The sequence below is a fragment of the Vanessa cardui genome, chromosome 10 (assembly GCF_905220365.1).
Source record: "Vanessa cardui chromosome 10, ilVanCard2.1, whole genome shotgun sequence".
Lineage (NCBI taxonomy): Eukaryota > Metazoa > Arthropoda > Insecta > Lepidoptera > Nymphalidae > Vanessa > Vanessa cardui.
This window is the reverse complement of record NC_061132.1, coordinates 14,917,917-14,930,587: the sequence shown is the minus strand read 5'-3', so window position 1 is coordinate 14,930,587 and position 12,671 is coordinate 14,917,917. Positions and strand designations below refer to the sequence as shown.

At 36.8% G+C, this 12,671-nt stretch overlaps 1 protein-coding gene across 1 annotated transcript; it reads right to left on the bottom strand.

Annotated features, from left to right (window-relative positions):
• Nucleotides 1–2,921: 2,921 nt before the first annotated feature.
• LOC124532901 (apolipophorin-3-like) lies at nucleotides 2,922–4,407 on the bottom strand. Its single transcript, XM_047108017.1, has 4 exons — nucleotides 4,209–4,407; nucleotides 3,913–4,119; nucleotides 3,343–3,501; nucleotides 2,922–3,138 (listed from the first exon to the last, which is right to left on the bottom strand). The coding sequence occupies exons 1-4, from the start codon at nucleotides 4,248–4,250 to the stop codon at nucleotides 2,989–2,991; spliced, it is 558 nt and encodes a 185-aa protein (XP_046963973.1). The 5' UTR covers nucleotides 4,251–4,407; the 3' UTR covers nucleotides 2,922–2,988.
• Between the last annotated feature and the right edge of the window lie 8,264 nt (nucleotides 4,408–12,671).

The following is a 12,671-nucleotide window of genomic DNA, read 5'->3' as shown; positions in this document are numbered from 1 at the left end:
ATTTTTCAATTTAATTCCGTAACATCGGAACCCTCTTCACGCGAGTTCAACTCGCACTTGTTTTTGTTTTTTTATCACTGACTGACCTATAGATCAAAACTATTTCCCACTTCCAGGTGTCCTAGAACGTTCAAATTTGGCATACAGGTAGGTGATTAGTTATATACAAAGGAAAATATCTGAAACTGGTAAAATATTATCATTCTTTTATTTATTTTTTTCACTTTTTCAAATATATCTTCTGTTGGAAATTTTGTTTTCTAGTTAAAGTAATTTAATAATAAAATATTATTAAATTACTTCAATGTCTTTACAATTGTCATTTATTTTTAATGTAATTAAATAACGTGTATTTTTAAATATTTTTAATGTAATTAAATGCCATAAAAATAAATTTTAAATTTACTCAACTTGCGGTTGTATCATATTATGTGATTAGGTTATATATATAATAATATTTAAAACAATATAATCAGTATTTTCTTATATTAATTGAGCATTCATTTCTTCTTCATATCATATGTACAAATACTTAATAACTTTGTTCTAAGGAAATTATCGATAATGTTAAAACCATTTTAGCTAATATAATATTGTTTTCCGTATTTGATAGTTAACTTCCAGCTAAATAAATATCGCTTTCGTTAATTTCTTATCGAGTTGGAATTAAAGAAACACTATTGTTTTAGCCGTATGCGACGTTTTGTTAAGAAATATGTGTCTCCGTGTCTAGAAAGCGCTCACAAGGCACCTGGCATGAAGGAGTACTACAGCTTATAGAGAAACCAAGTGTGCCGTTCCACACAATCCATGCAGATCACCTAGAGTCATTTGTAAGAAGTAAACAATGTAATTGATACCTATTGGTCATAATACGGATTAACGAAGTTCGTCAATTGATGCCCCGTAAAGAAAATGAAGTCATTAAGATTTTAAAAGATCACTTTAGCTACTTTGGAGTTCCTACGCGTCTCGCTACCGATCGAGGAACTAGTTTTACTAGCAAAACTTTTATCACGGATGATTTTTTTAGTCTTTAAGGCATTTTTGAGAAAAAAAAATAAAAATAAATTGAAAAAAATCGTTTTCCGTCTCGCATTAAATTTGGCCCGATAATTATTGTTTAAATATTGCCAAATCTCCAGTGCTTAATTTAATTGAAACTTTTTTTTAAATAAATTTTTGAAGTTGCATTTTTGGCAAATTTTGAAAAAAGCTAAAAAACGTGTTAACTGAAATATGGTTCACTTTTGGGTGATGCATATGGGGGTTAAAATTATTGCAAATAGTCACCCCTGTCACCTCCTAACGGATAGACGTCGAGTTACCAATAAGCATGTATATGTCATTTAAATATTGCATGGTTTAAAATATTGCCATAATATCCAGTACTATGTATAAGTATGAAGTTTAATTTAGTTTTTGCTTTTTTTTTAGTTTTATAAAACGAAGGGTTAGTTATATATACATAGGGTATTTACTAATATTTTAAACTGATTATCTATACACATAGTTAATAGTGTTTGTAACGCGTACGGACACGCGTTGGACAAGAAGGCCGAGTTATTATTTTTTTACACATTGTATAACTATAATTTATTAGAATAATTTAGTCAATGATATGTCGATTCACTATTTTTAGAATATGTGGTAATTCAATATTTTAATTTTTCACGATTAATGCTGGCCGAATACTGGCCGGTACTGGCCGGTAAGCAATACAAATGTCATAAGAATCGTACGCGGCGGCAATGTTTGGATATAGTGTGGATAATTCTTGAATAATGTAAATGATAGACTAGATTTAAAATATAAAATACTGGATGTATAGTGTGAAACACCGATTAGTGAGAAAACCAATGTTAACAAATAAATCTGGATTCTAGAAGAATATCGTTTTCTGTTAAAACTCGTGACTATCCTAAGGATCATATATCGTCTTGCACACTATAAATTCAACTTACTAAGGATGGAACATTAAAGACCGGGAAGGATTTAGGTGAGGGTAATCGGGGCATTTGTTCTGGGGCCTCCACGTGAGAGGGGCCCTACAGCAGAGATTCCAATGAGTTAACAAATATTAAATGTTAAAATATAGTCAAAATCTAATAATGTTACTAATGATTGTTTTATAAGTGACCAGTACAAGTAAATAAGTTATAGCTTGCTAATTTAAATTATAATATCATGATTACGGTCTCCTCGAATATGTCGGCCTAGGGCCTCCACTCCTCTGTGGCCACAGGGCCTCCAGCACTTTAAATTATACTTAAGGCCAGTTTGATGTACCTGAAATAGTTGAGCGCTTACGATCTGCAGCGCCTCGTATTCGACTAATAAATCGAAGGTCAGGTCGGCACAGCAAATCAACCTGATGCAATTAACTAGCAACTATTTACGTGAAAGCATAAATCTTCAAAGACAGTATGGTAATCCTTGGTATAAAAAAAGTTTCGTTTAATTTTGTATGACTTGATTTTATTACGTTTACGCTAAAGATTGTACTTTAAAAATAAATAACACGCATGAAGTGTTCGCATCTAGGCATAACTGTATGGCTTTTTTAAAGTATTACCGTTTTAACATATATTTAGATTAAGCAATAAGTGTAAATTTTGGAAATTAATACAAAATAAAAACAGTATTTACCTACGAGCCTAAACGTACTGGTGTGTTTATATTTAAACAATCCAGAATGTAATAAAATTAAAAAGTTAATAGAAAAATTCTGACATCTGCATCGATAGAAAACAAACTATCTAATAACATGTATTGATTTTTAATTCCACTTTGTAACATTGAAACAAAACAGTTTAAAGATCTTCAGAAAATAGCATAGAAATAATTTTGATGTCTACGCCGATAGTATATCCGTTAGGTCGCTCTCTCCGGGCACTTGTTTGGTAAATAACATCCACATGTGTAATATAGCTATTTTATTAAAGACATATTATGTTTATCACAAAGGGGTGGACGCATCGCACGCGCTCACTGCTTGTTGGCGACCTCGTGCAGCTTCTTCTGTACCGCCTCGGCTTGCTTGACGAAGTCTTCGTAGGCCTGCTTGATCTGAGGCGCCAGCTTCTGGTTGGTCTGCTCCACGTTAGCACCGATTTCCTTAGCCAACTTCTGGGATTCCTGTGAACGACAATAGCAGTATTTGAATCAGATGCACGAATTATTGTGCAATGTTTACGTATGCAAGTTGTGAACAGCGTGATGTTCACTGATTGTAGCCGACTGTTAACTGCCACCGCTGCACGACAGCGGCTGCTGCGCTGCACGAGAGCTGGAGTGAGTAATGCTGATAGACACTATGTCTTCAGTGTTCCCCATACTGACCTCTGCGGTTTTCGTGATGGCGTTTTGGATCTTCTGCTTCAGTTCGTTGGCTTGCTGCTCCACGTCGGGGTGGGCTTTGCGCAACTCCTCGACGGTGTGCTCCAGGTTGGCCTTCGATTGTTCCAAAGCCTCCTTAGCCTTGCCACTGGCGTCGTTAATCTGTTTCACAACAAAAACACTATTTTACAACACGATCACTAAAGACTAGACAACATCCACTCTTTATAATTAACTCCATGGGCAAGTTATAAACACGATCAAAATATTTTTCATACAAGCAGGGTATCCACTCGAGTGGTTAATGTAACCGTTAAGTTAATCGTAACGAGTTTTTGAGAAACTTTTTTACATACGATAAGAATAGCCCCAGGTTCCTCTGTCTGTCATTTATATTTATAATCCTGTCCCGTACAATATGTACAATGTGTACCATTTATTAATTTTTTTTAATATATGACATCGTTATCACTGGAATAAAATTGCAGACTATCTCAATCGGTTGTGTAACGATCTTGACATTGGAGCGGCGAGCGCGCGATAACAGTAGTGAGGTTAGCGGAGGCCACTTACCGCGCCCTGCAAGCTGCTGGAGAACGAGGAGACGGTCTTCAGGATGGAGTCCGAACTTTCTTTCAGCGCCTTGTTAAATTCCTGGGAATTCTTCGAGTTGGTGAGGGCGTTGAATTGTTCAGTGAAAGTCTTCTGGAACTCGACCGCATGCTTCTCGAGATCCTGGAGGGGGGTGGGAGCGTCGCGGCGGACTTGTCTTGCCGATGCCTAAAGATTAAACAACGTTAGAAATAGTACAAATGTATGAGCACTGCAGAAATAAACGGAAACACTAGTACAAAAAATTAATAACTTACAAATGCCAAGCAGGCGAGGAAAAGAACAACGAATTTGGCCATTTTGAAGATGTGGTGCAGGGTAGTGTTGGTATCTGGAGAGCCGAGGACAGTATGCTGGCTCCGGGAGCTACCACGCTATTTAAGACGCGCTGCGGCGGCCGAGGGGCGAGGGTCGCGGGGGGCCGCAACTGATAGCGGGTCTCTGGGGAGAAATTTTCCTGCACACGGTAAACACGGCCCGGCTGCCCTGTGCCCTGTTTACACAGTACAAACACATTAGCAATAATTAGGTAATGTGCACTCGCTATCTAATGGCCTGTAATTTGCAGTAGATAACTGCGGCCCTGACCTAACATCCTCCTACAGATGCGAGCGTCGATAGCTCACGGCTCGGTGGGAAGACTCGGCCGATCTTATTACTGTAAGCATGTCGAGTGTTCGTTTCGTTAACTGGCGATGTTTTGTAAGTAGTATCCGTGTACGAGCGATCGTTCGTTAAAATTATTTTACGACAAATTTCATTAGTTATTTGTTGATATGCAAAAACAAAAAGAAATTGCACTTTCCCTGTTTGTCTAACGACATTATTATTAGAATTACTTTTGGTATTTATTACAAGGTTTATTGTTATTAAGAAGAGATATTAAAACATAAAAATAATGTTTATGTAATAAATATATTATATGTTTTTTTTTTATTAAATAATCTCCTGAGCGAATACTTGCATTTAAGTAGTTGCATTTGTACAATTGAATAATTACGGAACATACTAATTGTGGGTCGAATGATTTACGAAAGAATAAATATTTATTAATTTCTTACGTGTTTTTGCAAATATTGAATCATTCAACAATAGCATAATGTCAAGTTTTGAGATCACCTAAGTTTCGGGTGTTTGAACTTGCGTGCGATAACGCGGGTCGCAGTGAACGCGCGGCGCGGAGGCGGTCGCGCGCTCGTAGAGACGTATGGCCGTATGCCAATACAGGAGATGCTGTTTGCTCGACTTCTTACAAATGTTTAAGAGTCTGTCACTCGTTGAGTTTCGATAGTTCTTACGTGAGATAAAAAAATTGCGCAATGTTAAAATTATTTAAAAAAGAGCGGAAACATGTGCGATTGCCGAGGTGCGCTCGAAAGCGTACCTTTAGAAGCTTTTAAATTACAAATAATCATTTCAAAAAGTTGCTACTTTTAAAATTAAACATTAAAGTAAAACAAACGTTTACTCATTTTTTCCGTTAAATTGTTACAAAATATGTATTATGCAGGGGTGTTCGGCCAATTCTCACAATTTCTTATCATACGGGGAGGGCGTCAATGACTCGTGTCAATACTCTTACGTAATAAATGAATGGCCCTTAATATCACATTACGATACATCTCACTACAGTACAGCGGGCTCCGAGTGTCCGCTGTACACTCCGTTAAATGTCAAACACACTGTTTCTTTTCGATGTATAATTTGAGTCACGCTCAACATAAAAATCTTGAAAAGTATTATTATTTGGAGCGTACTTAGTAGCTTTTCAACAAAAAGGTGCAGGCCGTGCGGTATAAAGGAACAGGGATGTGAACAGGTACAGATACTCTAGAGAGATATAAGTGTGTATGTTTGTTGTGTTTTGTTTTGAAACCTCGCACGTGTCGAAGAAGCTCCGGGGACGATAAAACCTCCCCATGACAGCCATGAAGTTAATTTTAAACATGACATAAGAGCAGCTGTAATCACCAGCGCGACCGGTCGGCCGGTCACGCCCGCGGGTCGGCCGGTCGGGGGTCAGCGATAACTGAGAGCCCTCCGCGCTAAACGCTGACCCTCCGTACTCCAAGTGACATGCACGTGATATATGCCACTAAACAAGATCGAATGCTCATAATCTGACAGAGTTCAGTCGAGGTATCGAGTTTTGAGTATACATCATAATCCTCAGTCTATACAAGCATTACACTTGCTCATTGATTGAGACCCCAAATCGAACAGCGGCTCGGGAGGAAATCTGACGGCGGGATTACACACACTTACTGCTTCTCAAAGAAGCTTTGTTTATCTTTACATTAGGATTCCGTCCGAACAGAGAGGCGCGGTCGACGGCCACGCCACCGTTTGTTGCCGTGGCATGAGTTATTCTTATATTTGAATGAGTGACGTTAACATTAACGTTTATATTTGAAAACTGTATCCTCAGCCTACGAATAGAGTTTCGAATGTTTTTTTCTAGATTTATTACTCATAACTCAACTTTTACATATTTTATTTTTAAGAATCTTATTTTAGGCTACTGACTTCCTTAATATATTACGATTTAAGGTAATATATTATAATACAGATACTTAGCTAGCCTTACGTAGTCGTTACAACATAAACAACGATTAATATTATATTCGTGTATGTTTTCCTTTCTAAGCGATTATTTTGCTATGAGTGGACGGTTAGTCTTAGTTACCAGAGGCACCACCAAGTGTCGTCCGACGCCTTGGAATCAAATAAAATTATTACATACTATGAAGTCTACACCGGATCTCGAAAAAAACCTATGCAATAAACGAATTGTTTTGCTCACACCTGTCATACAAACAGATGCACAAACGTTTCCCTATACAAAGATTGAAAATTCATTTACAAGTTAAGAGCAAGACGTTGATCCTCTCAGCTGCACCCTCGGCGCGTTAGCGACGCGAAGCGAGTCCGCGGCGACAGTAGGTACGCGTCCAGTGATTCTGCTAATCATAACACTCGTCAAGTCCGACCCAGCGGTCAAGGACGCGCGGTTGTCAGCGACTGAGATAAAGTGTGGAGCAGAAATATCGCATTCGCGCGGTTTACGCGAACACCAATATTTACATTCCTCGCCGCGCTCAATGTCTCGCAGGCATGTCCCACACTGCGGGGAAACTACTGGATTGGAATTAGTAAGTCACGTTTAGAAGATCGTTTTTATGAATAGAAGACCTGACTCCAATAAATTATCGTTCCAAATCTTCGATTTATATATCACTTTCAAGAACTATCCATATCCCTCGGTATAAAAATGTATTGATATCGAGAATAATTACTAACAATAATAGCGACGCGGCTTATCTAAACGGATCTTGAAATAAAAAAGCAAACTCTTTGTATAAAAATAAATTCATCGTTTGTAAAAAAATATTTAATCAAGTATACCTACTTATAGAGGAACTTTTGATTCGGAATAAAATTAATTATAATGTTGTATTTACTTCATTATAATCAAGCGGAACGGGCTGGTACATGTACGGCAGTTATTTCATTTTATTTATTTATTCAGGAAACAAACAATTGTAACAGAACAATTTGGTTAAAACAAACATAAGAAAAACATAAATCAATCAAGTTTCTAATTAAATTCAGTACAAAAATGACCACTTGTATTAAAAATAAAAGCAGAAAGTATTACCGCCCGTAAGACAGTTGAGATTACGTACATTAATTTATTTTAAAGTTGAAGGAATTTTAGAGCGAAATATACAGGGTTATTGGTCGACGTATATCCGTTAGGAGCTGATAGGGGTGACTATTTGCAATAATTTTAACCCCCATATGCATAATCCAAAAGTGAACCTTTTTTGAGTTACCACGTTTTTTAGCTTTTTTCAAAATTTGTCAAAAATCCAACTTCAAAAATTTATTTTAAAAAAAAGTATCAATTAAAATCTATTTTTTTCTTTTGTCTTATAAAAACGATTAAACACTGGATAATTATCAATATATAAACTATAATTATCGGTCCAAATTTAAAAATCCAGAAAAGACGCTGGCGTACCTTCGTATTCGAATATGAACGAATTCGTACTAAAGTTTAAAGTTGTCACAAAATTAACTAAAAATAAAAACCAATGAAAAATATCTTACTTACGTCCTAAGCTGACTTACTTAATACAAATTTAAAATAAAATGTAGCAACAGAAACAGTTCAATACCTTAGTTAGTTAGATTTTTTTAGGTTTTGAGGCATTTTTGAGGAAAAAAAATCAAAAAAATATTGTAATAAATTCGTTTTCCTTCTCGCATTTTTAAATTTGGACCGATAATTATTGTTTAAATATTGACAAATATCCAGTGTTTAATCGTTTTTATAAAACAAAAGAAAAAAATAGATTTTAATTGAAACTTTTTTTTAAATAAATTTTTGAAGTTTTGAAATTTTGAAAAAAACAACTCAAAAATGGTTCACTTTTGGATAATGCATATGCAGGTTAAAATTATTGCAAATAGTCACCCCTATCACCTCCTAAAGGACATACGTCGAGTTACCCATAACCCTCTATAATATTCTTCACAGTGCTTGCTTGTCTGTTTACATCCACTCACATCACGCGAGGCGAGTAGTTAGGACTTAAGACACTAAGTGAACAAGGTAAAACCATTATATTTAAAAGTAAATGGTCTCTTACTTTTACACACATTAATTGGGGTGATACCCGAGATATTACTTTTGTCAGAATTAGACTGAATGTTTCGATTTAACCCAGCCTATGTGAACACCCAAGGCTCTAATCCCAGAGGCACATACCAAAACTGTATTCTTTAATTTATAGTCACATAATTTAGACTCAGTTTCCTTGTAACTGTTACGATGTCACGTGTATTATGATGTCACATTGTTGTTGTATTATGTTCCTTTTAAAAGTGTTTTCTTTTTTATGCTTATCAGTAAAACGGACGCGCAATGGACTGGCTGAGTATATGTTGTCGATGTGATTGATGCCAGGACAAGGAATGTAACCATCGTTCTCTCCCAATCATCGTATCTAAGATCCATTGCACTTGGAACAGCTCTGGTACTTGGTAGTTAAGCCTTACGATCGAGCCACGTTCCATGAAGCTGTAGTACAGCACACTCGACCGCTATACGTCTCTCGCCTACAATGATGCATTTGTAATTGTTGCACACACATATTAGCACAAGTACGTTCATTATCTTTGTCCATCCTAGAGCAAAATAGGTGAGTTGTTAGTCATTTTCAAATTTTGTTAGGAGATGGTTTCAAAAATGCAAATTTTTTAGTGTAAGGCGGAACTGAAAGATTTGTTATGATGATGAATGGTCTCATTATCAGTATCAGCGCGGAGCGCTGGACTTTGCCATCGCCATGACTATTCGCGATAACGTGAGTAATCTAGATGTTGATAAGGTCACGCGGAAATAAACCAATAATGAGCAATTTAGCTTTGTTTTCTGTAAACAGAATATTGTTTTAGTTTCACGCAGAACACGAGCGTCAGCGCTGTACGGTCGCACTCGCAGTGCGTTCGCTGCGCTCTATCTTGCTGCGTTACATTTGCGCTCATTTCGACAGCACCGAGAGCTGAAAGCGGGTCCCGTTTAAAGTCAGAAGACGCTAATATTCGAGGGATAATGCACATTACCAAAACTGTTAACTCTACGGAAAACTTTTCGCTAAAATATTGTAACATTAATGTAACATCAATCATATAGTATAAGTACTAAACTGAACACAACTTTAGAGATATGTAGCAGCTCTACAAAATTTCATTTTGACATTTATAAATAATGTCGTTATTGCAAATATTAGCAGAGCGAAGGCTAGAGGTACCTACGTCTTAATTATTAATTATAGTCTATAACTTACTTATGGTGACAGTTGTAGATTGGGTGAGGAACAAGCTGCAGCCGACGACGACGGCAAGTGGCGGGAGGAGACGAGCACACTGCGGACGCGCCGGCTCGACGGCTTCCTCATCGACCACCATATTCGGCCTCGAGCCGCGCCCGCGAGCAGGGCTGTCTCTTTGTCCTCACCTGCGCCTGCATTTTGACTTAGCAAGATTTCTTTAAATTCGAAGAACTCGCATAAGAAAGTATGTCGATGTGCGATGAAATTATCTTATGAATGATTTCGTGCGAATGAAGTTAATTCGTATTTTAAAAACACGTTGATTACTGTTTTAATTATCAGTCGTTGATTAAAGTCAGTTTAAAGTTCAAATAGTATTTTTACCAGAGTAAGTCAATAACTTTAACGATAAATCCAGTCAAAATAGCAACTACTCTTTTTGATACGAGTTACGAGTTTTGAAAAACCGGTTTTTCACCTGTGCCGACATCACTTGAATATGCTTTTAATATTTTCCTTGCTATTTCAGAAAGTTCTGTTTAATTAGCTGCTCTAAAAAACCTACGTCCGTCACCTTCAACAATGTCAATAAAAAATATCTAATATTATTTAAACATTTTATCTCAATGATGTGTTTTCAAATGAAATTGAACTAATTAATGCACCCGGACGCTAGGGCGGCATCGAGGGCAGCTGATATTATTATCGTGACACGGCAAACACCCGAGCAGGATCTAGGCGCGGCGGCCACTTGGCCAGCCCGGCGCGAGGTAAAATTACGACGATCGACTGGCTATCATCGTAGGAATCAAAGAAGGAACTATTTGCACGAATCATTCCATAATATGCTACACAAAAACACGTTTTGTTGCCTTAGAATAAAACAAAATTTAAACCCTTTTTTAGTCTCACAAAAAGGCTGTCAGTCATTTTGGTGACGTCAGATTGATAAAAACAACAGTAGTGTATGCACGACTGGCGCTCATCAAAGTTAACAGCTATAAATATTTGGTGTTTTTTGGGAAGATAATGATTTACAACCACTTTTGGTTGTTGTTGTTGGTGTGTAATGTACAGCATTGAAACTCCAGGAAACTTGTCTATAAAAAAGCAATTTTAATTTATCGGAAATTAAAATTGCTTTTTTGCCTATCTGCAGCATGGTGGCTCGTGTTTTAGGACACGTGATATACGGACTAAATTGCTTTTTGTAGGTGAGAGGCTCAGGCTAAACATCCAGGACATAGTATTTCAACTCGCCTCCCCGCCCGGCGACGCTGTAGCGGCTATTGGAGCCAATAACATGCTCCGTCCGAAAAATATACCCTGATTCACTTGTTTACATTTCATTTCAGAAATTACCAATATTTAAACAAAAGCAAATAATTGTTTTGTACTCGGAAATATAAATTTCTTAAGAACCGACTCACTAATGGCTACAGTCTAATTACCAATGTATTTTGTCAGAGATAACGAACAAAATAAATATTTCATAGTATGCCCGACAGGCAACTTATCGCCTCGGCAGCCCTGCGCGGGCCGCACCGGTCCGGCTCGGACCGGCCGATAACTATTCGTATTCACCATTCACGTACTAAATAGTCGGCGTGCCATCATCGCCTATTGTGTCGCCTACCTGCTCATTATTGCGGTGATATTTGGTTGCCATTATCCTGGTGCTTTGTTATGGTTTGTTGGCGAGTGTCATCGAGGGCTCCGTGACTGGAGTTAATTTTGTGTCTAATTTAAACTTATTTTAATACAACACATTTATTATTACACACACGCGACATCTATATATATTATTACATATAATTACATAGCTACTATATACCTATGTATATTATACAAAGCTATCACTGATACTTAATTTTAAAAAATCGGTAATTATGTCGAATCAGGGCTGCACCCAAAAATGCTCCGTTTTTTTAAAATGTTTTTTATCATTAATGGAAGCCCTACCAGCAAGTAGGTTAGAATTATAAGATAAGTTTTTGCTAATATCTCAAGAACGGAGCAAATTCGCATGATGGGAACGGTACCGGGGGATAGGGAGAATAGTCCTCACCGACTCCTCCTCCCCTCTACGTCCTTCAATTTACTATACCTACCGAACCCGTCTTAAATTTACAAAAAAAAATGTGGAGTTTTTATGGATTTCCATGGCGTCCCCCACCATAAATTTACATGGGAGACCATCCGTTAATGATAAAAAAAAATGTGATATTTACCAAAAAAACTTATTAGTTTATTTATCAAATATTCGTGTCTTATGTTAAAATATTTTTGTACCATTTGCTTTCGATACGCTCGGCTTGAAATAGTGGTGCAAATAGCTTCAACAAAAGTACAACACCCCACCACATATTGTCTCCACTGCGACGGGTGGTTCGTTTTGTTGCCCAGAGGATCAGAATACAACGGAAAAATGCTGCTAGGATTCTTACCACCGTTCCAAGACTTATCAAGATTTATACAGTAACTATTTTTAATTCATATTTGTAAATATTTAAGGCCTTAATGTTAATCAGTTTCATGTAAATAAACTTATACTATTAATATAAAGATAGTTTGTACATATTTAATAAGTATGTTTATTTAAAGTGCGTCTATCTCAGCTGGGGTTCCGTGACGGCACGCGGAGACACACGCCGAGTCAGAGCCTCGGATACGATGCGGCTTTATTTAATTTTTGTTTCGTTTTTAAAAATAAGTTAATTTTAAATAAATGAACTTATGATATGGTTTCCAAACCGGTATCATCGACACTAAGATTTAATATGGTCGCCAAAGGCATTAAATATAATAAAAATAAATGTTAACTATATTTTGTTAATATTATTATCTCGAACTAATTTTTAAATGTATGTTCTGTTTGTC

Coding starts and splice junctions, on each gene's coding strand:
- LOC124532901 (XM_047108017.1), bottom strand. CDS start 4,250: ATGGCCAAATTCGTTGTTCTTTTCCTCGCCTGCTTGGCATTT. Junction 3,502..3,912: donor CCAGCAGCTTGCAGGGCGCG/GTAAGTGGCCTC, acceptor GTTGTGAAACAG/ATTAACGACGCCAGTGGCAA. Junction 3,139..3,342: donor CCATCACGAAAACCGCAGAG/GTCAGTATGGGG, acceptor TGTCGTTCACAG/GAATCCCAGAAGTTGGCTAA.